The sequence below is a fragment of the Gallus gallus genome, chromosome 5 (genome assembly GCF_016699485.2).
Source record: "Gallus gallus isolate bGalGal1 chromosome 5, bGalGal1.mat.broiler.GRCg7b, whole genome shotgun sequence".
Lineage (NCBI taxonomy): Eukaryota > Metazoa > Chordata > Aves > Galliformes > Phasianidae > Gallus > Gallus gallus.
This window is the reverse complement of record NC_052536.1, coordinates 19,015,766-19,043,039: the sequence shown is the minus strand read 5'-3', so window position 1 is coordinate 19,043,039 and position 27,274 is coordinate 19,015,766. Positions and strand designations below refer to the sequence as shown.

General features: G+C 43.6%; 2 protein-coding genes across 8 annotated transcripts in view; one reads left to right on the top strand and one right to left on the bottom strand.

Annotated features, from left to right (window-relative positions):
- Window positions 1-2,557, bottom strand: part of RAG1 (recombination activating 1) — a 9,866-nt gene extending 7,309 nt beyond the window's left edge. Inside the window, exon 1 of the mRNA NM_001031188.2 lies at window positions 2,488-2,557. The gene's annotated coding sequence lies outside the window, so the exon portion shown is untranslated. The remainder of the gene's footprint in view (window positions 1-2,487) is intronic.
- On the top strand, window positions 1,427-27,274 carry TRAF6 (TNF receptor associated factor 6). Of its 7 annotated transcripts, none has more exons than XM_046942060.1 (7): window positions 1,427-4,215; window positions 12,986-13,311; window positions 18,172-18,322; window positions 18,917-19,075; window positions 19,549-19,620; window positions 20,839-20,916; window positions 22,821-27,274. In XM_046942060.1, exons 2-7 carry the CDS (start codon window positions 13,016-13,018, stop codon window positions 23,700-23,702), a joined length of 1,638 nt encoding a protein of 545 aa, XP_046798016.1. In that variant the 5' UTR covers window positions 1,427-4,215; window positions 12,986-13,015; the 3' UTR covers window positions 23,703-27,274. The 7 variants fall into 7 exon arrangements, with proteins under 7 accessions (XP_046798016.1, XP_004941605.1, XP_004941604.1 ...); XM_004941548.5 differs by lacking the exon at window positions 1,427-4,215 and adding an exon at window positions 6,797-6,833; XM_004941547.5 differs by lacking the exon at window positions 1,427-4,215 and adding an exon at window positions 6,797-6,941.

Sequence of the window (27,274 nt, the reverse complement as noted above, 5' to 3'; positions counted from 1 at the left end):
CTGAAAGTGTGGCAAGTTCTTCATACAAAACTGAACAAGATCGGTGGCTTCAAGACATAATTTTTTCTGTCTCATGCTGTATTATTTAAATCATTTGAGACTAGTGCTGTCACACCACTTCGTGGCCCTTGATTCTGACCTGGAGTGTCTAATGCATGCCTATGCCTTCCTACACAGGCAGAGCAGCACACGGTACTCGATCCCTATGCAGACTTTATTCAGACCTCAATTTTGTGAGGTACTTTAATATATGGATGCTGAATGTGAGTGGTTTCATTAAAGCTGTAGGAGCATATCCTCTGCTGATGTAAAGTGCAATGGTTCCCTGGACTCTAAAGGAGATATGGCAATTTATACTCACTGCGTATTTGCTCTAGAGAGAATATTTATACATTTCAAGTTAGTCATCTGTTTAAGTGCCCTGCTGAGAACTCTGTTTGTAAGGATTACCGGTACTGGAAAGCTGAAAATGTCTGTTCAAATTTGACCCCAATTGTAGCTTTCATAGAGATGCAACCAAAAGCAATATCAATGTGGTTACCATGGGAATATGGTATTGTATAAAAATAAATAGAAGACTCACACCTCAAACACTGAAACTTTGTGCTACTGCATCAGACTTAGAAAACAAAATCACATAGAAACAAATACAAAAGTGACTAACCTATTTTTCCTTATCTGACAATGAGAAGTGCAGAAAGTGAACAAACAGCATAGAGAAGATTGAACTGCGTTTCCTGATTGTTTCACTTGTTTTACTTAAATCTTGTTTTACTGACCCAATTGGTATGAATAAAAAAATAGGAAAACTGTACATTAAGACTATGTACATCAAACTAGAAATTACATGGGTACGGCTTTGATTTCTCTGATTGATTATATCTCCACCTAGCAATTCTCTAAACTTGCTGGAAATCTCAGTTCTGTGTCTATGTGGAAAGTGTCCTTTATACAAAATATATCCATGCCATGATCTGGTGATGCTCAGGGTGTTTCTGAGATTCTTTTATTGATAACCTTTCAATCATGTAACATTACTGTACAAACTTTGAGAGTCCATTGGGAAGGGACTGCATGCTTTGACAAAGTTCTAGACCCAGAATGACAAACCAGCCTGCTCAGCTTTCCTTAAGAGCAGTGTTTAACTTCGACATTGTTCGTTAGGCTTTGGCAACCAAAGCTAACATTTGTTTTCTTTCCGCTTTCTCTTCATTTCATCCTACTGAGAACAAGCTGCCCATACCTCTGTCCCCATCTGCCTGCATTGCTCGGTCCAGCTGCCCGTGCTGCTCAACATCGTGGGCTGCACTGCAGCCCCCTGCTGTCCACAGCCGAAACAGCCTGGCAGCGTGCTTGCTTGTGCTCTGCTGCCTGTGGATCTGTGATCTGCTGCTGTGCCCAGATGAATTCAGACCATTACTACTGCCCACTTTCTTGGCTGCATCCTGTGGCAGAGGTAGTAAAACCTATCCACTGAGCAATAACCTGTTTGCCTCTGAATCGTCGTGCATTCCTACCGATACATGCTCTATTACCTGCAGCACTCGTTGCCCTATGCTGTCTGCAGATCCCTTTCTGTGAAGGGAAATTTGTGTAATTTCACCATCTCCAGCAGCAATTTCAGAATGCCTCAACCCATATGCAGTGCCTATTCAGGGCAATACCTAGTTCATTGTAAAGAAACAGCCAGCACCGAGTACATTTTAAGCAAAATATTTCATACTTTCCCTTCTCAGCTATTCCTTAGACTAAGTGCCACCTTGCTGCCTTACTGATCTCCAAACGTGTGGCCATTCCTATTAATTATCAACTCAAATGAAGCTTTACCTTCACTAAAGAAAAGTTCAACAATCTTTTTTTTTTCTTTCTTTCTCTCTCCCTCTCTCTCACTCACTTTCATTGAACATTCCCTTAAAGAAATGAATGATAAAGAACCCTCTTAGGTCACCTGACCTTAGTCTCCTGCAGAAGATAGTAGCAGACAACAGGCTACTCATCAGACACTTTAAATGGCCTCGCTGCCAGGCAGCAGTTTCAAGCGGCTCTCCTGGGAGAGGTAGAAATATCCCCAGTGCTAGGAACATTTCCTGCTAGATCTGCCTTTGGTCTGTTATTCTAGTTGTGGGTCACAGTGAACAATCCTTCTCCTCAATGTTTATCCCACTCAGATTCTTTCAGAGTGAACCCCAGCCATGAACCCCAGCCACGGTTATTTAATCAACTCTGACAGCTGTATTCAGTATCACCTCTTTTTACCTTGAAACGGGAAAAGAAATCCCTTTTCTTCCCAGCTCGCAATATTTCATACACTTCTGAAGAAAAGCAAGACTGTGATACTGTTAGTCATGTCAAGGAAGACCTTGCTTTATGAACACTCTCACTGCACATATAGAATAAAATTGACTTGCACATTAAAACAGGAAAATGAATCAACATTCGGATGTCCTACAAGCATTTGAGTTGCCGTCATTATTACAGCCAGCCTACCTTGAGCTCCCTGTCAGTGTGCAGAGCTGCTGTTATGTCTGCTCAGTTTGCTCCACATGTCAGGCTTGCTTGCTCTCCCGTGTGCTCTTGCTCTTTCCTTGTCCCCTCTGCTTTTTAAAGACACTGCAGTGCTGTTTATCTCACTTATCCCTGTGCCTCTGAGCTCCCAGTACCACTCTGGTGCTAACCACAGGTTACTTCAACTAAACACAATGCAGAACTCTCACATCCAGGTGGCACCTGGCAATTTACGAGGCTTAACCACAAAATTCATAAAAACAAGGTCTCCTTGTGTGAGGCTCTAGGGCTCTGAGATAAGTGTGCAGCCTCTCTGAGGAGCACCTGCAGTGTTAGGACAACGTTTTGCATTTTGCTTTCTTCTTTCTAGCTTCAGAGCTAGTTTCCTCACTGTCAGCTATCAGAGAGAAGAACCTGGTGTCTGGTCACACTACAGTCATGCACCAAAGCTGTTTCACTGAAGGCCAGAGGCCTGCTTCCTGTGTTAACAGCAGTCAGGCCTCTGGGATCTGGGACCACACAATGTCTTTTCTTCTGATCCCAGTATCCCACTTTCAGAGATATTACCTTCCTGATGGCATCCTGAAGATCCCTGACAGGAGAACAAATCAACAATATAAAAGCTAGTTCTGTATTCTGAGTAACTGGCCGATAGTACACCAGGCATAGCCAAGTGTCCACACACGGTGGGCAGTAAAGTTCAGTGCCCACGCTCAGTTTTGACAAAGCAAGTATGTCTCAGAAACTCACTCCAAGTGAAAGGAAAACAAATTCTGTTACACAAGAGCACCTTAAAGGACTTTGGTCTCCCCAGAAAATATTATGCAACAAAACGTAATGATCCACCATGCCCTCCCAAAGTGAACATATGCTCACGCTCCAGAAGTGCGAGTTTGCAGTAGCAACACTTGCTACAGGTAAAAATGATGAGAGGATTCCCTCCTATTAGCAGCTTTAGTCTTGTAGAACAACAGTTCCTTCCTGTTCTTGTAAGATGACAAGTCATAGAGAAGTGAAGCTAGACCTGGGTCAGTCACTCATTTCACACTATGTGTCATAGGAGATGCCAATACCTCCTCAGTAACTAAGTGCAATTATTTGTGCCAAAACAAGTAACGTAATGACAAAGAAAAGTTTGGTTGCAAACCCTGATACCCTTGGTCAGATTCTGACCAAAATCTCCGTGCTGCTGTAGAGACAAGTGCATGTGAGTGTCAGGGCAAGGCGGAACAGAAATCACAGTAGTTGCCCCCAAGGCCAAGGCAGGTTAGAGTAAGGTTGTCCTGACTCTGGTGTTTGCTCACCAGTGAGAAGGTGGCATGGCCCAGCCGTAAGCACAGCACTTCTGCTCTGCCCTTCTTGCCAGGACTTCCTCACAACCTGCCTGCCTTCACTGTCCCCTCACTAGCATTTGGAGAGACCTTTTCAAAAAGATATCAGGTCAGGCTGCAACACCAGATATCAATCAAAATAACTCTCTGCAGGCTCATGCTGGTTTCCTCCCTTATCTTGAAACAGCAGATGCAGCTCACTGACAATATGCATTGAGGGATCAGGAGCTCTCGGAGAAGTAGTTTAGCACATCTGTCCCGCTGCAGCTCTCATTCAAAACCTCACCCAGGCAGCTGCCCACCGGCCCCATTCCCTGTGAGACTGAGGTCTGGAGTGAACAGCGCTGGATGAGAGCAATCTGATCATCAGCACAGCCAGGTGAGCATCTGTAAGCAGTCACGCACTTTATTTCCAGCATACTCAGGAAATCACCTTGAAAAAATGTTTTCTGGGAGGGGTACTACAGGTAAATACAGTTTTAATTGATCTCCAGTTGAAACAGCTTTGAGTGTGTTTTATGGGTGTATGAACGTAATTGCTGTGCAGTGCTGGAAAATATTTTCCCTGTGCAACTGGCACCACCACGTGGAGAAAAGCATTTATACATTGTTTTATGTTGCAGTATGGGCATGGGTACATGACTATTGGCCAAGTCTGCCAAAACCCATAAATATTTGGGAACTGTGCTGACTAAAGACATTTCATTTACATTTGGGATAAAAATTCCTATGTTTCTTATGTTCCTTTCTATCAAAATGAACTGGACATCCATGCTCTGACTACCTGACATATGGCTAAAAATGGCGGGGTTTTGCCACAGAAAACTCCACTGAAGGATATCTGTTTTATAAATCTATGATACATTTCCTCATTTTACAGATAATGAAAATAACGTGTAGTTTTTCCACTCCACGGGGAATAAGGATGGCTCTGAAGTTCAGCCAGTTATCCAGCAAAGCGTCCACAAAGTTGGTTAAATTATTCTTAATATAACTATTTGTTTCTTGTGGTATGTCAGAGCTCCAGGTGAAGACCTGACAAAAAAGATGTAACAAATAATCTGATGGCCAAAAGTGGCACTCAGAGGGCCGCATTCGGGGCTTCCATAGGCCTTACTGCTCCTTACAACTCCCTGAAAGTAGGTTATAATGAGGTGGGGATTGGCCTTTTCTCCTAGCATTAGGATGAGAGAAAATGGCCTCAAGTTGCACAAACATAGGAAGCGGCTAGGCTGGGTATTAGGACTTTTTTTTCTCAGAAAGAGTGGTGGGTCATTGGAACAGGCTACCCAGGAAAGTGGTGGAGTCACCATCTCTGGGGATGTTCAAGAAATGTGTAGATGTGGCACTTAGGGACAGGCTCGAGCAGTGGGCCCAGGTGAACCTCATGTGGTTCAACAAAGCCAAGTGCAAGGTCTTGCACCTGCATCGTAGCAAACCCTGCTATCAAAACAAGCTGGAGGATGTAAGGATGGAGCACAGCCCTCCTGAAAAGGACTTGGAGGTACAGACAGAAGGCAAGCTGGACGTGAGCCAGCTATGTGCCCTCACAGCCCAGAAAAGCAAACATATCCTGGGCTGCACGTTTCTTTTGCAACAGTGGCCAGCAGTCAAGGGTGGTGATCCTGCCCCTCTACTCTGTGCTGGCGAGGCTTCACCTGGAGTACTGCACCCAGGCATGGAGACCTCAGTACAGGAGGGACGCAGACCTGTTGGAGTATGACCAGGAGGGCCTCAAAAATGATCCAAGGGATGGAACATCTCCCCTGTGAGGATAGGTGGAGAGAGCTAGGGCTGTTCAGCCTGGAGAAGGCCCCAGGAAGACCTGATAGTGGCCTTTCAGTATCTAAAGAGAGGCTGTAAGAAAGGACAGGCTCCTTAGCAGGGTCTGCTATGACAGAACAAGGGGAAATGTTTTCAAACAAAAAGAAAGGAGATTTAGACTGGATAGGAGAAATATGTTTTTTACAGTAAGGGTGGTGAGGCACTGGCACAGGTTGCCCAGAGAGGTTGTGGAAGCCCTATCCTTGGAGACACCTAGGGTCAGGATGGATGGGGCTGGGAGCACCTGATCTAGTGCAGGTGTCCCTGCTCATTGCAGGGGAGTTGGACTACATGATCTTTAAAGGTCCCTTTCAACTCAAAGGATTGTATGATTCTATGGTTTACTGGGCAATATTGGTGGCAGGCAGACAGTTGGATTAGACGATCTTGTGATTTTCTCCAGACAGCCTCCTGCCCACACCAGCTGGCACTCAGGGCAGACAGGCACTGTTGGCAAGGGCAGGAGCCCAGGAGTGTTCCAGGGACCAGTTCTTCAGTGAAGATCTGGGACCCCAGAACAGAGACGACGTGCTCCCTGAGTTAACACATGCTAGCTTTGGGTGCCTGCCAAGGACAGGCACAGATGCACACAGCGAAATTCCCCCTCTGTGTGTTTAGGGAAACGAAGCTGAGTTTACATTCGTGCTGTCCCAGTTTTTTCACTTCCTTAGAGCCACCCACTGCCACACGCTACTGGGAAAAGCCAACATCTCCACTGTCTCAGGTAGCACTGTGTCCTTAAGCAAGCCTGGCCATATCCCCCCGGCACGGCACAGAAGGGCTGCTGCCACCAGGCAGAGCTCGGGCCCTTTGTTTGTGCAGCTGTGCAGCGCAGGTGCCGCGAGGATTTAACTGAAAAGCTCAGATGCTTCTAGGCTACAACGCATTGTTTCCAGGTGAGATAGCTTTCCCTAATCACGTCACGCCCTATCCAATCAATGCTTTCTGCGCCTGCTCTCCTATCAGCGCTGCTATATCCCACACCACGCTGCGCTTCAGCGTACTTTGACCCCTCCGCAGGCGGCCGGAGAGGAAGGAGGGGCAGCGCTCCAGACTTTAGGCGGGCGGTCCCACCGGGCCGGCAGGGGGCGCTGCAGCGGGTTCGGGCCCAGGCGGCCGCCGCCCCGGCTCGTCCCGAGGAGAAGGCGGAAGCGGCGCCCGGCGGGGCTGGCGGTGAGTGAGGGCCGGCGGCTGGGAGGGCAGTGTCGAGGTTGCGTCAGACCGGGGCCGACGAGGGAGGCGTGCGGCGCGCCGCTGTTTCATCACCCCGTGGGAACGACGGTAGCGTAGGGGCGCGGTGCTCGGGGCCGGCGGGACGGGGCTCCGGGCGGTACGAGGCGGCGTGGGTTCGGCTGGCCCTCGCTAAGAGCGCGCGCCGTCGCTCGGGCGTCACCAGCGGGAGCCGCGGCGCTGAAGGAGGGCGGCTCCGCGGCCGGGGCACGTCGGGCTGAGCTCCGCCGAAACTGAAAGTGAGCACTGTGCCGGGGCAACGCGCAGCTGGTGCTGGGCCGGGCCGGTGGGTACGTCGTGGGGCCGCGCTCCGGGTGTTGGTTTCTGTTGGGCCTGGAGGGGCGGGCGCCGCTTTTCTGGCCGTGAAACGGAGACGCTCAGCTAAGGGACCCAGCGTGACAGGGAGCTGGAAGGCTCTGTAAGAGGGCCCTACGGGAGACGTTGCTGTTACTGAAACTGAGAGCCTCCCTTTTATGTTAGAGGCTGGCGGATCTGCACGTTTATAGCAAACTTATGAGCACAAGTAGGAAGTTATGATTGTGGTAGTGCTTTCCATCAGCGTAATCTGGTTTAGAGTGATCACTGTGAGTCTTCTCAGGCTGAGACAGAAATCTCCTCTGTCGATGAGAGGTTCTAATGATAGCCCTTACACCCAGCAGTTAGGGCTCACTGGAAGTAGCTCTGTTCTCTGATGAATTCTGTAGGCCGAGGGCCGCTGCTATTGGCAGGGAAGCCATGAGCCGCCAGCTGTGTTAGCACCTGCGGGTGAACGGCATCGCCTTCCTAAGTGCGAAGGGGCCAGAAAAACAGCCCAGCAGCCCGCTGCTATCAAAAAAGAAGTCCCAGAAGTCTGCTGATCAAAGCAAGCGGGTGGCTTCTTTCCTGGTAGGTATTGCTCTGGGCATAGCTCGGGGTGTGCCGTGTCTCCTCCAGCTCTTCCAAGCACCTGGAGACATGCAGAGCTCAGGGAGGCTCTGCTGTACGAGAAGTCGAGGTGTGCAAGTGGTGGTTTGAGGTTTGTAGTGCTCTAGCATTGCAGTGCTGCTTTCTGTTTTAAAGGTTTGATGCTATATTTAAGAAAACACGCTCGGTAAATACTAGAACCTCAGAGTGAGAAAACAACTGAGATAAATGTGCTTTTTCTTCACTTGTTGAACTTCCATGACTTTAATAACATGTCAGTATGGGTAACTTTTGCTTCTCTGCGGGGCACAGTAGCTGAGCAAGCATAAAAAGTTTTTAGATCTGGTCTGTGAAAAAAACGAAGGGTACAAGATTCTGAGTATAAGGCCCATCAAAAAGAAAAGTGAACGTGAGGCAGAGTGGAAAGGGGAAATGCCTGAGCTGTTTCAGAATGTGTGCTCAGTTCTCTGCTTATTTTCCTGGTGTCTCAAATGATTTTACAAATGCTAGCTACAAGCAGACTGCTAACAAGCATCAACCGATGTAGATGATAATAAAATCCAGTTTGGAGGCTCTGCAGAAATGATGCTTGTTCTTAACCATATTTTTCCTGCCTCTTCTTGAAGTACTTTCTGTCCTAATGTTTACTTTGACCCTGCTATGGCAGCATCTCAGCGGAACCCTTGCAGGTTTTTATAAGGAACCAGAAGTTGTTTTTCACAGTTATGAGTTCTGCATGAATCTCCTGTTGCTTTTTCTTGCCATTTGGTAGCTTTGGAATGAAAGTGTTTTATGGGTATCAATTAAAATAAGCTTGCATAATTGTGTATATGTTTTGTCAGGCTGGAGCCATGGTGTTGATAGTTGTGCACCTAACAATGCAAATGCTGCTGCACATAGCGCTTATCAGTTGTCAGACCATTGATTAATCTGCCTGGGAATTGCAAGTATTGCTTCATAAACAAATCAGCTGAAGTTGCTCCGCTGGTCTGACCCAGAAATCTGTGTGACTCATACATCTGTATGTACTGAACTGTTCTTAACGGGCCAGAAGAAGAGAAAAGCAAAGTTTTGCTTGCGGTTTGTTTGCATGGCACTGAAGGCATTGCCCTCTGCTGGCTTCGTCCCAGCTGGGCTGAAAGCAGTTTCATTAGGTTTACAACTTCAAGTGAGGAAAGGGGCTTGGAATAGCCCTCTGTGCTGATTTCTCTGGCTGTTTGGTAGGAATCTTCTTGTAAAGGTCATGCAGAAATTAATTGTTTTCAATATTATACTAATTAATACTCAACATTTTCTGCATCGTAACTCATAAGTTCCCTGTGTAGCAGGTCCTCTGTGCTTGCTAAACGCATAGATATCATCTCACATTTTGGATAAGTAGGATACAATGCCTAGTCTTATCCCCTCCTGTTACCCAAATGAGTGTAATTTTGCAGGCAGTTGGAAGATATCTCGTGTACCATTTAGCCTTTGATTTAGGAAACCTGTGGCTCTTTGCTGGAGCAAGAAAATCTGTAAAAGTCCTGGCTAAACTCCATGATACTGTGGGACTTCACAAGTCAGACTGCAGAGCTTTATTGCACACAATAATGTAAGGTATGGGAGGCTTTTAGTTCTGTTTGAAAATAGTTTATGTGAATCATAACGTGCATTATGCTTGCAGGAGTTTGCCGCTCTGACTTGGCTGTGTTATCACAGATTAACCTTTTTGCTTTGTAATGCTACAGTGTAAGTAGCAGTGTAGCACAGGTTGCTCGCTGGAGAGCGGTTTCATTATGATTTAGTTGGAAAAGCAGCGTGGGGACTCCACCTGTGTCAGGTCTGCCTTGGGGTCTTGGGAGTTGGATCGTTACAGATGGATCATTCTGGAGTCCTGCAGCATAAATAATGATCGGACAGCCCAGCATTACCGGTTAGCCTGGAAAGCACCTTCTTTTCTTTTGTCAAACAATACAGTGTTGTGGCAGTAGAGGAAAAAATAATACTCTGGTGGCCCAGGGACTTGTGGTGCCTGGTGCGTGCAGGCTAAAACCTGCTGTCTGTCTGCCCAGTGAGTGTGATGGGACTTCCCAGAGCTGGGAAATGGTGTTTCAGCTGCACCAGCAAACCCAGCGCTTGGGTTTTCTCTGCCTGAGAAACTTCATGCTAACTGGGGCTGGAATTGCCCCGTGGTGCTCTGGTTTAACTTCAGCTGTTCCTCAAAGTGAAGGCTGTTAGGTTGATTACCTGGTTGATTACCAGGGTACTTAATGTGTTATGCTACTGATGTCAAAAAGCTGGATGGATTTAAAAGGTTCTGGTGTAGATGAGATTAAAAATATATATATATATATATTGTATGTAGTTAGATTTGTTTGAAACTTCTGGAGGACAGCATGTGCAACAAGAAGCAGGACTTGCATGTTACAGCACTTAAAGGCTGTGCAGGAATTGTTTTCAGCTGTGAAGAGGTAATTAGGCTTTGACTGCTGATCTGAGAGAGGGCTGAGTGGGCTTTGATTAGAAAACCTGTGCCCCACGCCTGTAAATGCATGGGGAGAACAAAATTGAAGTGAAATGAGCGGAGTAGGAATCCTATTACACATCTTATGAAAAACATGAGCAAAACTCAAGATCTGACTCTTAATCACCCTATTTAAATTTCCTCCTCTGTACAGATAGGGAAATTTGGGCACAAGCAGATAATGAGACTCATGCTTCTTCTCTGCTCACCCTTTGGTCATATACAGACAAAAATCTCCATGTGGGAGTAGAGTGTATCACTGAACAGGGGGATTTTTGTGAGGCCGGGATGTTGGCTGGTTGCACTGACTCATGCGCTAGAATGACTCTGGTGTAGGATTTCTGTTTCTATAGACTCAATGTACGTACCTGCTCTGACTGTAGAAACAGACAAGCCACCACCACTTGCACAGCACTTAAATCTACAGCTGTTGAGATTTTGAGTAAGATGTTATCTTTCTTGTTAGAACAGTATTTCTAACAGTATGTTTTATTCTGGAAGCCTCCTAAGGGAAGAGCAGCTCACTCTGCAATTAACGTGGCAACTGAACTTGGATGAAGCTGTGATATTTTCCTCCTCAAGACTTCCTGAATTTCTTTGTGGTGTTGCTGAGGGGATGTGTGTTCCTTTTCCCTTGTTCTTGCTAAATATCCCCCTGTAGTATGGAATGAAATAGGAGGGGAAAACCTCACACTATACTGGCCTGTGGATTCTAATCTTGCATACCCACCTTCACACCCCATTGACCCAACTTAATTCCTGTGCTTTTTTTCATGTAATGTGGACTCATCATCCTCTGCCACAGCAGTTAAATACAAACTGTTAGGTGACAACAGCAGCAGCATTTCTTTCTTCAGGGAAAGCAGTCTGAAGAAGCTTTTGACAGAGCATCTATCAAAGCATTGATTCTTCTGTTTCCATTCCATGGGGGTTAAACTGCTAATTCTTGGACGGTGCCTCAATCAACTTTGGTGTTTAGTTTGTATTTCTGCTGTATATAGGAGCGTTGTTATGGAGCCTGCCGTGTTAGGTAACATAGGGATAATACACGAGGATGGAGAAGGAGTAGAGGAGTGAACTTTATCCCTTGGATGCAGCTGCAGGCAGCTGTGCGGTGGGATGCCTTCTGCATGAAGTAAGCAGTCTGGCTGCTTCAGTCCTGTCCTGGGTGCTGCTTTGAGACTCTGTACCATAATGCTGTTCTGGCCATGCCAGGAGCACTGCTTTCAGATGCTACTTGCACCTCTGTGTGCTTGAGTGTAATGAAAAGTCTTGCGCAACAGAAGTAGTAATGTTTTGATTCCAACTCTAACCTGCATATGCTAATTTTGCCTCTTGGACTGCTGGCTTTTTTTCATTTTTTTGGCAGATCTGCCTTCATTTTTTTTTCTGTCTAAATATGTGGAGGAAAAATAGCTCATATACTGTTAACATGGGCAGTATTGTGATAAGGCTATCGTGCAGGTGGCCTAAAGCATATGTCTGTTACAATGCCTGTGCTCACAGGTTTCTATCTGAGGCTCCTTGTGATCAGCATTTTTGCTGATGGAGTCTTCAGGTGTCACGTAGTAAATGCCCAAATAAACCAATCTACGTCTCATCCTCCCCTTATCTGTGAACAGTGTTAAAATGGCTTGTGATGCTCCAATTCTGATAAAGGCAAGAAGTTCCGTGCCCTGAGCTTGTGGTTGGGTTAATCCTCACTCTGCATCCTCACTGCCCTTGGATGCTGTAGCAGTGATGCACACCAACAGTCCTTGCAGCCCAGCTCCGGGCTGATCCTTAGGTTTCCATCTCAAATATGCTGCCAATGATGTGATAGCCTTGCAGTGAATGCAGGAGGGGAATGTTGTTTAAAAAACAGGCCTCGCCATGTCATGCACTCCTCCTCAGGGAAATGTGATTTTTATCTGATGTTCTTACAGCCTTGTCACTTGTCCACCCTCCCACCTATACCGGAAGAGGGATGGGAAAGCATGAAACCTGTTTGAGCACTGCTGGCTGGTAAATAACATTCTGAGCTGCAGGACTATTAGCCTTATCTTCTGCACAGCTTCTTACTCAATTTCAAGTCCTACTGACAGTTCTGAAGTGCTATCTGCAATGCTGTGCATTTGCATTTCATTTGCAGCATATCCTCTGCTGCTGGTGTGGCTGCCCCGGCCTACCTTCTATCTGTGGATATGCACCTAAACTGAGTTGAAACCTATACTGCAAACCTTTGCGTACAGAAGAGATTAAATAACATCTGTCATTGCAAGGAAAATACGGAGCTGACATATTGCTGCATTCCATTACAGTGCTTTTCATGGAAACTCTTTGAATGCTTTGAAAGAAAATAGCGCCATAGGGATAAGAAAATAGAGCCATAGGGAGAAAAGCTGAGGCTTTTCTCAGTAGGCGCAGCAAGGAGGGACAGTGTTTGCAGAAATCAAGTGGTCAGATGAATGAGATTGCAGGGAGGTGTGTGCATGTCAGTTTTTGAAGTGACAGGATGCTGTGCTCTTTCGTGTGCATTACAAGGTAAGTATAAAAAGATGCATCGTGGAGAACCAAAACCTGCGGTTGTGTGGAGAACCAAATCTGTAGCGCTGCTCTACTGCTTGTGACCACAGCTCAAATCCTTTCACAGCTGGAAGGGGAGATCTTGGAATATTTTAAATTAACACATCTTTTTGTCACCTTGCAGGGCGTTCTGTGTGGCACTTGACCAGCTGCTATGAGCTTGCTACACAGTGATAGCAGCTGTGGAGGCCGAGACTTGGATAGTGGCTGCTGCACAGCCATGGCCAGTGCCTGCAGCGGGGGAGCAAAAGAAGACAGTGTGAGTGTCGGCAGTGGGACTGGCAACCCGCCCAGCTCCTTCACAGAGGAGACGCAGGGATACGATGTGGAGTTCGATCCGCCCTTGGAAAGTAAATACGAGTGCCCGATCTGTTTGATGGCCCTTCGGGAAGCAGTGCAGACGCCATGCGGGCACCGTTTCTGCAAAGGCTGCATTGTCAAATCAATAAGGTAAAGGGAAACTAATGGAAACTATTCTTAAGAAGTCACTTGACTGAGTAAACGTTAGATAAAAATAGTAACTTATTTGGAGGATTTGGCTACAGCTACCAGGTCCCCTCTTCAGCCTGGGATTGTAAACCTCGTCGTCTTCCTGTGAGTGTTTAGGTAACAACAGGCAGCTACTGACAGCATGGTTTCTTGGTGCAGATGTGGCAATCTGTGCTTTCAGTTCTCCCCTTGCAATCTGCTTCCTTGTTGGGCTGGAGAATGTGATGAGGAAATAGTCTGGAACAAAGAGTTGAGAGAGGAAACCACTGTATGGAGGGGTGGGAAAGAAACATGGAGGTGAGAATAGGCTGAGCTTGTAACACTGGATGCTTGAAAGGGGAAGGGAAGGCAGAGAGTACACTGACTGGTCAACTGTACTTCCCTCACATGTGGAGTATGGTCATCACTGTCCCACCTATGCCACTGAGTATTAAACCACATTGATAGGAAGTTAGATATTACTATTTTTTTAATTCTTGACCCGAGCCAGATTTCTTACCTATGGATCTCCCTCCCTTAGCTCAAATATCAAGGTGCTTTAGTATAGGAGTCTTAACTGTGTGCCCCACATATGGAATTGGTTAATTTCCCAAATTACTTTGTGTGCCTTTGTGCATAAAATCAGATGGTCTTCAATGTTACTTTAAAATGTGTTTTTATTTTCCTCATGCAGTTGTTTTTTTAGCATGCAAAATTGACAGTACTTTCTTGTTTGGCTTTCCGTACATTTATCCATAGTTTTGTTGTTTTCTTTATCCATAGCTCATCATTCTTAGCTCACTAAATTAATAGCATGCCAGCAACAATGTTCTCTGAAGGCTTTTTGTGGGCTTCTCTGTAGTTTCTGCGTGGTCTGATATTAATGTGTTTCTTCACCACAACATCCCTTTTAGATGGAGGAGGAAGGTGTTGGAGCTCAGTATAAGATGCACCTAATTTTGCATTCCCTACTTATGATAGCAGAAGGGCAGGTTATTCTCCAGAGAGCATGAAACTCTGTTAGCAGCTCAGCTTTTTAACTTTAGTTTCATCAGCATTTCTGAGAAAAGGATGCAAGTTCATTATCCAGAAAATGCAGAGTATCAAAGTTGTTCACACATGAAAAGTGACTCCCCTGTGTGTACTGCAAAGGAGGCTCAGAGATGCTCAGTTCTCCAGTAACCTTGCCATGAAATCACCCCCACTCCCTCGGTCTCTTGCATCATTTGCTACATTCCTACCTCTGGAGAAGGGAAAAAATAAGTCAGATCTTACCCAACTGCGTTACTTAATGTCGTTTGTGTCAGCCAAGAGCATGGAAGAAAGCAAAAATGAAACTAAACCTGCCAGCTTTAACTGTAGATATCCAGTTTCCTGTGCATAAGCAGGTGGCTTCAATTTCTGGCCTTCGCTTCACATGTTCCAGCATAAATTATTTCAAGTGGTTGTGACACATACATACATGTGTGATTGTAAGCATCAAATTAGACTTCCATACTAATAAAAGCCACTGCATTGTGAAATTCTTTATTTGCTTTCTTTGTGCTTTCTGCTGTTTGTTTTGCAGTAGCAGTTTTTGTGTTCTTTAACTTTGGGATTTGCTGGAAGAACAAAAAGATAAATCTGTAAGCCCCTGAATGGGAGGATAATGCCTACATTAGTCAGTACTGAGTGTTAGAAATCTTTATTCCCCAGTCACTTCAAAGATAGTCATATTCAAATTACCAAAACTGGATCTCTTCTCTCCAGTCCTTGAGATCTTCTGTAGTGATCTTATTTTCTAATCTTTCTGCTGCAGAGCTGCGTAGATGGTCACTGGTAGAATTTACCATTGTGTTTAGTGAGGAACTGCAGTAAGCTTGTGTTCATATCAGAGCATCTCAGAAGAGGTAGAGAAACTTCCTTCTTCAACCTCGGGCATGGGAAATGGTTTCTCTTCTGTTAATTAACAGAGTATTTGTTCTGCTCCAAGTTTTGGCTCTATAAATAACCAGAAGTTTTTCCTTTTTGTATGCACTTTTTCCCCTTTGTACTTAATCTCTGGAATTACTACTGGCAATTTCAGTGAATGCTGAACAAGGGTGGCAAGCATTCCTTGTCTTGGAGACTATGATCATCACTGGGATATTTCAGATGTTTCAATAACAGTAAATATTTTCCCTCATTCCCTGCCGGCTTCCATCCTTGGCATTCAGCAAGCACTTGTGAAAGCATAGCTGGGAACTTGAAGTGCCAGACCATTTTGAGGTGCTGCATTGGGATGCATGGATTGAGCTATTGATTTGGACTGTCACTGTAGTATCCACAGTCCAACACTGATTTGGAGTTTGTACTGTCTACGGTACAATATTGATGGATCTCATTATGAAGTTTGTACAGAACTAAAAGGGGAATGGAAGGTGATTTTCACATTAAGTGCTATTTTTTCATTAAGTGATGATCATAGCATTTATTTGGTTTATTTAGAAAAAATGCTTCTATTTCATCCCCGCTTCTCTGCTGTACGGTCTGAGTGAGCACTGAGGATTAAGTGATATAAGGTGGATGGAAAATTGCTGGACATGTAGTTGTTGAGCGGATGCTTCTTGTGACGCAAACAACAGTTGTAGTTGCCCATGCTGAAGAAACTACCTGCAGCTAGAAAGATTTGTATCAAAAGAAAAAGGGGGGAGAGCTTTTAAGCACTGAAGTCTTAGATCTTGTAATGGGAAGGGCACGGTTACACCAGATGGATTTGATCACAGTGTTTTCTTCCCAGCAAGCCTTGGCAGCCTGAAGTGCCTTAAAGTGCAGTGAGTCACGATAGTGAAGAAGCTTATCTGGTTTAGTAACTACAAATAATAGTTTACAAATATTGCTGCCTACAAAGTAGCTGATGAGAAACTTCAGGAAAGCCAAGTTCAGATGCAGTAGCTAATTAAACTTCATTCTAGTCTGCTCCTCTGTCGTATGCCAAAGCAACTTAGGGCTTGTAGTGGGGCTTACCAAATTTCAGAACCTTCTTTATCAGATCAGTGAATTATGAGTTGAGAAGGGGCAGCAGTGAAAGCTTTGGGTGCTAGCAGTTCATTAGGTAACTCACGGCTCCAATTAAAGTATACACAGACTGCTTTGCTTCTAGGCTAAACCGATTAGTTGTTAATCACAGAGCAGATATTTCTTCAATCTAAGTTATTTCTGCCTCTTTATAGAAGATGCCATTTGATCTTACTTTACTTTTAAACTGCTTGTTATTTAAACGGGAGAGATCTGGTAATTATCTGTAATGAATATGTTCTGATCTCTAGTGTGTAGAAGTCCAGCTGCTGCCTTACAGGCAGGCCTACCAAACTACCACAGCACTGTATTGAGCGAGGTATCTGTGACCAAGCTATACCTGTCAAAAAAGTGACTGCCTGTAGATCGTGTGTGATTTGGGGAAACACTTTTGGTTTGTGATAAAGATCAGCACGTTGCTCAGGGAGCTGTGAAATGAAATGGCTTGCTAGGTATCTTCTTTTTTCCGTTTGCTTACGAACATGACTGTCAGACTTGTGGCGAGCAACTCTCGTAAGCCAAACCTAGGAAAGGAAGTTCATTGTCATTTTCTAAACTCTGATTGTTACCCCCACTTCCTCTGGCAGCACTACTGATGGAGTGCTGACCAATTATTTCCTTTTCCAGCAAAGAGCACGAATTCTCTCCTGTCCTTCACAGCACACTGTGTTCTACTTCCCCTTCACACTTGCAAGCGGTAATAACGAACTGGCCTTTGATCTTTGCACCACAAGCATGCTCTCACATTTTCCCATCCCATGGGTTTTTCCATATTATTGCTATTTCCAGTTGAGGAAAAAAATAGAATCGTGAAATATCCCAAGCTGGAAGGGGACCCACGAGGATCACTGAGTCCAATTCCTGGCTTTGCACAGGACATCCCAAAATTCAAACCCTAGGTTGTTGTCCAAATACTCCTTGAATTGTGACAGCTTGGGGCTGTAACCACAGCCCTTAGGAGCCCGTTCTGGTGCCTGACCACCCTCTGGCGCAGAACCTTTTACTAATACCCAACCTGACAGTCCCCAGATGCAGCTCCATGCAAGCAGACAGAGCCTTGCAAAGTGTTAACAGGCTGTGAGTTTCCTTGTGCAAGTTGCATGCACCAATGCTCCACCATTGGACTCCAGAGTTCCACCAGTTAGCAATGACTGTCTGGTCGTAATGGCTTCAGGTACAATACCCAATTCCACATCCAGCACTGTTTTCATAGTAACTTCTGTGTCAGGAGTTCTTCACCCATGTTGCTGTATAAATACATAAATTGAAGGATGACCAACTTATCCAGTGGCTGTACAAAAGAAGAGAAAAATAGCTCTTCAGAAAGTTGTGTGAAAGAAGTTAATCCAGAAAAGATTGCTTTCTACTTCAGCTATGATCTTGGCTGCTCATAAAGTGAGAAAGGAGGGAGAGAATGCCTAAGAATCTTTTAGAATAGTATGTGAAATATTCTTTTGTGTTTCAGCTGTGTGAAGCACTTAGAGAAACAAGGCTGCAAGTTCTTGTGTTCTCTGCATCTTCCACAAGCTTATTTCCAGGATATCTATCGTGTCATTTGGGCAATGAAAAGCTACTGAGTTAGAACAGCTCTGCAATCTCAATAGTACTACCTCAAGTGAAACTTTATGCTGTCAGTCTTTCTAACCGATGTTGTATAATTTCTGGTAATTGTCACATAAATGCCTTTGTTTTTCAGGACTTTCTTTGTGTAATTACCTAGCTGCTAATGTCTTAGTAGTATAAAAGTGTCTCAAATTAAGGAAATGATTTTGAGTTTCTTTTGCCCTTGTCTTTCTGGCGTTGTAGAGATGCAGGTCACAAATGTCCAGTAGACAACGAAATTCTACTTGAAAATCAACTTTTTCCAGACAACTTCGCTAAACGGGAAATCCTTTCATTAACTGTTAAGTGTCCCAACAAAGGCTGCTGTTTGAAGATGGAGCTGAGACATTTAGAGGTGAGAATTAGTTCTGACAATACAGAACCTTGTTTTTATGGATGAGGAAAAGTTCAGACTAACATAAGGGGTCATACCTGTTCATACTGATTCAATTCATTCAAGCCTATTGCTTCATGTTTGGTTTTGTTCTGATGAGCATGTAGTTGTAATCAGGTGATTCTCAAAAAAACATGGAGTATGTGACAGTGTAGTAATGTAGTTCATGCTTTGGGATCATTCCTGTTTGTCTTTTGATCAGCTTCATCTGTACTTCATACAGGTTCTTCGAAGTCAATGTAACCTTTCCCTCAAAGCAGCTAGATATGAGTTGAAATAATTGTTTAAGAAAATAACATCCAAGTTGTAAGGAAAAAAAAGCTGAATTTTAGCAGTGAGCATTCTTAAAGCTTTGAATATGTGAAGTCCTGATCTTGGCCATATAGAACATTGACATGCCATTAGTAAAGTCAGCTTAAGTGTATGTAAGGGTTTTCTTGGAAGGAAAGAAGGGAGGGTTGCTGTTTATTTCTCTCATGCTGTGCCTTATCTGAAAAGCAGGTGATAAGTTAGCACTTGTTTTCAGTATCAAATCTCTCTTTTGTCCTTGTTCAGGAGCACCAGTTGCATTGTGATTTCACCACTGTGGAATGCCCACAGTGCCAAGGAGCCTTTCAGAAGAACCACCTCAAAGAGCACATGACACAGGAGTGTCCAAGGCGTCAAGTCTGCTGTCCAAACTGTGCCACATCCATGGCTTATGAAGATAAAGAGGTACTTAGAAAGAGTCTTTCAGCCTCCATTCATATGGGTTTGCTCATGAATGTGACATCAGGTCTTGTAGAAAGAAAAGCTTTGGTATTGAAGAGTTCTTTAAACTGCACAGGTGAGAAGCTCTGAACATCAGGGCGTTTATCTGGGAACCCTGCAGTGTGAAAAGATGTGTCTAACAGCCATTGCTTTTTGGCCTTCTCATCAGAGAGGGGCAGTACCTACTGGCAAAGCAATATACAGAACAATATCCCACACTTAATTTGTATGCCTGGCAGAAAGGATTGGGAAGTGCATCTTTTGGGGATACCTGCTAACACATGAGAACAGGATCACTTCAAAGTTCTTCTCCTAGCTGTACTTATTTAACTTTATTTCACTGTTGCATTCAGCTTCAAAATGTCTCATCAGAAGTGATTAGCATTCTTTTAAACTGCATAATGTTATTGTTTTCCTCTCTTTATTGCTGTTAACAGCTTCATGACCAAACCTGCCCTCTTGCCAATGTATTCTGTGAATATTGCAACACAATGCTCATCAGGCAGCAGGTAAGAAACTAATTTTTTGTGTGTGTGTGCTTAATCTGGGCCTGATGTTTTGTACTTAGAATGCTGCTTAAATCGTAGAATGACTTGGATTGCAAGGGACCTCGAAGATGATCTAGTTCCAGCACTCTGCCCTGGGCAGGCTTGCCAACCACTACATGAAGCACTTGGTCAGGCTGCCCAGGGCCCCATGCAGCCAGGCCTTGAACACCTCCAGGGATGGGGCAGTCACAGCTTCCCTGGGCAGCTGTGCCAGCGTGGGTATGCGATTGAAGGGTTTCACACACACTTAATGAAATAAATCTATCTTATGGAAGATGAGCTTACTCCCCAGGGATACTGGTGTTTAAAGGAAATGGAGGTGTTCTCTGCAGAATGTAAGCAAATATATAAAAGTAAATACAAGCATGTTTGTGGTTAAGATAGCTGCGCTGCAGCCACTTCTTTACAGAACAGCTCTTGTATTTTTCACAATCTCAAATTCAGTCTGAAGAAATGGTTTCTCTCCTGGCTATTAAATCTCTCCCCATCCCTCTGAAAAAGCTGCATCCACTGCAGGTGTAGTACTGATTTAAATGCTGCTAAAAGGCAAACATCACTTCAGATTAAATAACAAACGATAAAATGATATAACAGAATGCAAAAATGAACTAATAGATGAGCTTATAAACAAGTCTTTTGCTTGAGAAACCTGAAATTATCCTTATTTCTGATTAGGGCTGTCAAGGCCTCAGCTGAAGCTGTACAGTTTTGGGGGTGAGAATGGACAGGAAGAATTTGGAGTGATGAGATAATTGGGTCTGTAAAACATGAACTGTAAGAGAGATTGAAGTAATGTGGTCTTAATGAGAAGATAATAAGGAAGAGCAACACAGCTATTTCTAAGTGCATATAAATAGTGCTTCAGAAGGGAAAGAAGTGGACTGTGATCTAGCTTGAGAATAGGCTGGAAACAAAAGGCTTACACTCGAGAGGAACTCTAATGCTTTCTGATGCGTGATCTAAATACTAAGTCAGTGAAGTACATGTAAGGAGGATGTTGAATGTCTATCATTAGCTACACACTCTTGTTTAAAGTTTTCTTCTATCAATCATTTGGGAAATAGGAATAAATTGATTTTATTTCAGGTACGTACACAGAAATAGGGCTAGCTGGACTTTGATGTTATAAAGAGAATACTCTTGATGGGGAAAACTCATTTCAAATCTGATTTGTTTTAGATGCCTAACCATTATGATAATGATTGTCCTACTGCCCCAGTACCATGCTTTTACAGTGCCTTTGGATGTCCTGAAAAGGTAAGCCTTGTCAGAAGTGTGAGCTGCAGATGTTTTGCATGTCTGTTTGTCTGTTCCTCCTGTCTCATCTAGCAACCCAAATCTTCACTGATTAGTGGAGTTGTTCATTTGGAGGCATTCTAATTCTAAAACATTGCATGTTGATCCAGTGCTTTTCAGACGTCCAACTCAAGTTTAGAGAACTTAAATGATGTACCTGATGAATGTATGTTATTCCATGAGTGCATGCTCAACTTTATACCAGTGAAGTAACTTCTAACTTCGTAAGAAAAGTTCTGACCAAATGCAGTTATAACTTTTTTCAGGCCTGGTAAAGAAGACTTGAGAATGTTTTAAATACGATTAAATGCCAAAGCTACTTAATCTGGTGTCAATGGTTTACGGGCTGGTTCTGTGACCAGGGCAAAGGGACCCATGGACTCACACCCTGGAACAGGGACTTAAGTTGGAAGGTACCTCAAGAGTCATCAAGCTCCAACACCTTGCCAGAGACAGGGCTGCCAACCTCCACATTAATACTAGATCAGGCTGCCCAGCATCTCATCCAAGGTGGCTTTAACACCTCCAAGGAGGGGGCATCCACAGCCTCTCTGGGCAGCCTGTTCCAGCACCTCATCACTCTCATAGTAAAGAACTTCATTCTCACTTCCAAGCTAATTCTTCCCTCCTTCAACTTAAAACCATTTCCCCTTGTCCTGCCATTACCTACTCTTTTGAAGAGTTGACTCTGCCTGTGTTTATAGGCTCCCTTGAGGTACTGGAAGCCTTCAATTAGGTCACCTCGCAGCCTTCTCTGCTCCTGGCTGAATAAGCCCAGCTCCCTCAGGCTGTCTTCAGAGGAGGGGTGCTTCAGCCCTCTCATCATCTTTGTGGCCCTCCTCTGGACCCTCTCCAACAGTTCCCTGTCTTTCTTGTATTGCGGGCCCCAGACAAGAAGGCAGTACTCCAGATGGGGCCTCACAAGGGCAGAGTAGGGAAGGACAATCACCTCCCTGTTGGGTCATCCCCCCCAAAAAAAAGGGGGGAAAGGAGGGGGAGATGAGCTTAAAAACAAAACAGCAACCATCTGAAGAGAAACAAATTTATTTTATAAATAAGATATCTGAATGCAAGGTAACACACTAGAATATGATGTAATACAATATAATTAGAATTGAAGCTAATAAATAAAATCAGAGTGTCTGAAGGCCTTACTCTAATGCAGACAGCAGACCAGGCTAAGCAGAAGGGAAAAAAGGGGCCATCTTGGGATATGGGAACAGTTATCTTTCCCTCTGAACAGAAAACGGGAACGGAACAGAGCAAAGGTCGTCTGAGGGCTGTAGTATGTAGTTGTTGTTCTCTTCTGAGAACCGGGTACATGGAATGAGCCACAGAACTGGAGCATTAACTCTTTAACTCCCGGTGCACTACATGATGTTACAATGTGGAATACTGACAATAAAAACCATAAAACCATGACAGCTGGATATTCTTATTTCTAGTTGTGCATAACTTTGTAAATGAACCTTCTCATCCTCGTGCCATCAGTTCTCATAGGTCTGCAAATCTACAAAGGAAACACAATGCTGATTTAGCACACAAATACTAGTTTATTGCTGATGCTTCTTCACCAGGTGTATATTTTGTCAAACAGCATTTGCCCACTGACATTTGAATGTATTCTTTCATTTATCATAGCTGATTGAGTTGAAGCTCTCCATTAGTACTCACATCACCTGTGCTGCTTTGTCACATCATTTGTCTTTGACTTGTCTTTGACTTGCATTTGTCTTTGACTTGCATGTGAGGTGTTCCTCACATTACAGGACTTGTTTGATTTTTATTTGTTTTTACTTTAAAACCGCATTTAGGATGTGATTAACATGTGATTGATTCTTAATGCTCCATCTCTTAAATCCTAGATGCAGAGGAATGAACTGGCACGACACATGCAGGAATTCACTCAGGTTCACATGAGAATGATGGCTCAGAGCATTCAGAATATCAGTGTTACTGCTACAAACCCTGTACCCTTTATCAATGGCCTACCATTTGAGCCTGCCCTCTTCTCCCATGTGTCACGTGCCCCGTATAATTGTAATCCAGAAGTTGAAAACTTTAAAGAAACTATTCAGCAATTGGAAGGTCGTCTGGTGAGACAAGATCACCAAATCAGAGAACTTATTGCAAAGATGGAGACGCAAAACACTCACATGGCAGAACTCAAACGTACTATCCGAGATTTGGAGGGAAAGATTACTGAAATGGAGGCACAGCAATGTAATGGTATTTACATCTGGAAGATCGAGAACTTCAGTGGACTTCAGAAAGCCCAGGAAGAAGAGAGACCTGTTGTGATGCACAGTCCCGGCTTCTATACTGGAAAACCTGGCTACAAGCTGTGTTTGCGCCTGCATATCCAGTTACCAAGTGCTCAGCGGTGTGCTAATTTTATATCTCTGTTTGTCCACACGATGCAAGGAGAATATGACAGCCATCTGCCTTGGCCTTTCCAAGGCACTATACGACTTTCTATTTTGGATCAATCGGAGGGCCCTGAAAGGCAGAATCATGAAGAAGTAATGGAAGCCAAGCCAGAGTTACTGGCCTTCCAGAGACCAACAATTCACCGCAATCCAAAAGGTTTTGGTTATGTGACTTTCATGCACCTGCAAACTTTGAAGCAGAGAACCTTTGTAAAGGATGATACCCTTCTGGTGCGCTGTGAAGTTCTAACGCGTCTGGACTTAAACAGCCTTCGCAGGGAAGGATTTCAAGCTCGCAGTACTGATGGAGCTGCGTAACCAAGTCTTACCAGAGGGATGGAGCCCTGGTCATACTCTTCCACCACAGATACATGCATGCTCCGTTGCCCACATAGGTTGAATGAATAGGATCGTAAATGCCACCATAGTTGATCTTCACCTGAATAGCTCTATGAGGTCACGTGTTTGAATACTAGCAATTGTTCTCTATTAAAGTTGTAAGCTACTTCTGTAGCAAGCTAACTAAAAGTGTGGTTAATCAGAACTGAACTGCCTATAAGAAAATCCTACTGAAGTACCTATGCATTTCTGTTTGACAAAGGGTAAGTCATACATATCAGAAAAGACATGTAAATCTTTGCAGCTCAGTGCCTTGGTGTAGATACTGCAGCAGGGAAATCGTAGGTAGGTAGGTAAATTAATAAAGATGAGGGTTGGGTTTTTTTTTATGGAGCTTGGGAAAGCTTTGCCTTGGGTGAGATGGTTTCTATATTGACTTACCTAGGATTTTTAATTGACTATGCTTCTCTTGAAATCTGAAGTCAGGTTAAGGCTTTGCTGACATAAACTAGAGTGAGATGCTTTGACCCTTCTTTACTGCAGTTAGAAGTTGCAAGTCAATATCAAATTGATAGTAGAATTTCTGAAAGGCAGGTGGTTGTGAAGAAGGTTAAAGGAGCCAAGCTTTTAGAATAAATGTTTGTAAGATGGTCCAAAAGTGCTACTCCACACTACTCTCTATTTTGATCCAAGTGCATGTGGTGTGCGTATCCAGGCCCAGAATCTCAATCACTGCCACTAGAGGTAAGTATAGCATTAGACTGAGAGGTGTTGTCAGTCAGCGGGTAGATACATGAGCAAGGGTATACAGTAACTAGACAGGGTTGCAGAATTTGTTTTATTGTTGAAACCTGAATTTTGAAGCAGTATTGAACTTGGGATCTGCATCTGAGTCATCCCTTCCCTTGATGTTCTGGGTGATACGAGCTATGTAATCTTCTCTAAATACTCTGTGGACAACTGGCCATGTCAGCATACAGCTGTTGTGGCCATTTCCTGTCCCATTAGACAATAGGACCTTGGGCCTCCTTAACACTTCAGGAGGGAAGAAAAGCCTATTAATCAGTGTGAGGGAAAAATTGCAGTTCTGTTTGTTCTCAGGAAAAAAAGCCTGCCTTCCTTAACAGTTATTTAACCAAACACTAAGTTCATGGATTTACAAGCTTCCTCACGTTGCATGTGTTACTGTTTTCTCTACTTCTTGTTTATATGCCATATAAATACTAGTTTTAACCAGTCAAAGCAGAGTAGGTAAGTTCACTGGTGCTAATAATTTAACATGGTACTGCTAAAGCATGGATCTTTTCCTTCAAAAACAGCAAAGAGAAGTCTTGTTCACTCCCTTCCTGAAGTGTATAGCCTAAGGCAGAGTAAAGAAGTAAGCCCTACAGGAGCATCTTTTTTCCATTATTTCTGCAAACTAGTGAAACAGGGTAAGGACGTGGGATGCTGCAACTTAAACGACACTGCAACCTCCTGGGGACCTCATGCATGTAAGTGCATCTACTTAGTCCTGTTTATAGTAAGGAACAAATACTACAGTACATTGATATGGAAGATGGTAGGTGCTTAGAAGTTGCAGGCCTCTACCTTTATCACTTTGTTCAGCTGGATACAATGAACCCATTTATTTTGAAGATAGAGCCTAATAACTGTGGAGAGGTTGTTCAGTTAAGTGTTGTTGCTACTGAATACTGAACGTGTGGTTAATTGTGGCAGACACAAGTGACTTCTTAGTATAGTTGGTGTGTTTGGAGGACAAGTGAACTTATATTATTCACTAACAGGAAAAGATCCATACTTTACATCTCTTTTTAAACCTCCTAAGTCAATTTTAAACTGCATAGTCTGATAGACTATAGTCCTAGTGGTAGTTGAGCCATTTGCAGTGAAAAGCTTTTGATACATGTAACAGTATACAGATCTGCAATAGCCAGAAGACAGTTCTTTACACTGTAGAGTAGTTCTGCAGTCCTTTTCAGACTGTTACCCATGTTTTTCCAAGATACTCAAACATTACCATTCTCCTTTTTCCGGGTGGGTCAGGGGAGAAAGGCAGAAGGACTCAGTTCCTTACTCAACCCTGGTGATACTAACAAAAGGGCCCTGCCTGTGCTCTAAGAGTTTATAATGAAGACCCACTAAGTGCATTAATGCGTTCTGTTTGAAGCTTTCTGTTAGGAACTCTCAACTACGACACACTGAATTCTTGCTTTGAGCCTTTTATGCTACATTTGATATAGTTCTGCTTCAGAAGGAAACTGTTTGGTGGCAGGTTCAGATGTTTAAATGATTCAGGTTAACATTGTACAATAGCACAACCCAATAGCAAATAGAAAGCACAATAGAAAGCACGTATGACCACATAAGTAAGAATGCTCAAGTCACTGCTGCTATTCTACTCATTTCTATTTTGATATTATCGAGTAGAACTCTGAGTGATGCCAAGTTACTGTAATGCTAGAGTTCTACAGAAGAAGCTTTGACAGCTAACGTGCAAGTATTAATTTCTCCTGCCCTGAAACATAAATGTTAGTGACACATTAATTTGTGTGTTTGTTCCAGTTCCCTTATTCTTTCCCCACCTTTAACTGCAGTTCCAGTGCTTTGTCTTCCAAATAAGAACAGCGTCTTCAGCCAATGGAAAAAACAGAAGTCTGGATTGGTCCCACCTCACTGTAGTTTTCATGACTGTTACCCTTTATTTAAACTTTCCCCTGGTTGTACTAAGGTGCTCGGTTTCCATATGAAAATACTCTTAATAGCCTCTTTTTTTTCAATCTAATTTGATCATGTGTATTGAAAAATCATTATACCAAGCAGGTGGGTTGAGAACTCCTTAAAAATGGAAGCAGAATAGCACGCAGCCTTGAGTTAGTTGTACCTGAAACAAACACAAAAATAGGAGTATTAAGTCAGTTTCCTGTATAATTTCTTCAGGAATGAGGTTCTCTACTTCTGCCACTGCTGATGCTTTGCAGCATTATTAGATCTCAAGGTGTTTTAGTAAGTGGCTTAGCTTCTTTATCTTCTGCATGTCTGTCATCTTGAATGTGTTTCCAGTCAGACTCTTAGTATATGTATTTGCAAAGCTGCTATGGCACATTTTCCAATTATAATATATTGCAAATGTGTTCTCTTTTTGCCTCTGAATGTCTTCCCCTGCAGGGCAGGGAAAAATTTACTGAAAATGTTGGTATGTGATGTATATGTGGGAGCTCAGATAGCATGAGCTACCTCCATTAAGTGGTCTCGTGGTATCTCATGGTATGCCTGGTTGTGTTTGCTAGCGAGGGCTGAGACTCGCTAATGAAAGAAATCAGGGTGGCCTTTCTGCTCTTCTCTAGAGAGACTCTCATCATCAAGTACCTTAATGATAAACGCAAGAGATAATTGTGGGGTCAGTGTTAAAGGTTTGTATTGGTTTCCATTTGAACAGAAATAAGGTACTCTTGTTCCTTTTAAAGTATCAATAGATTAATATATTTTGTAATTAATACACAGCTATATTTCTGACAGGATTTTTTAAAAAATAAAGTAATTAAACCATG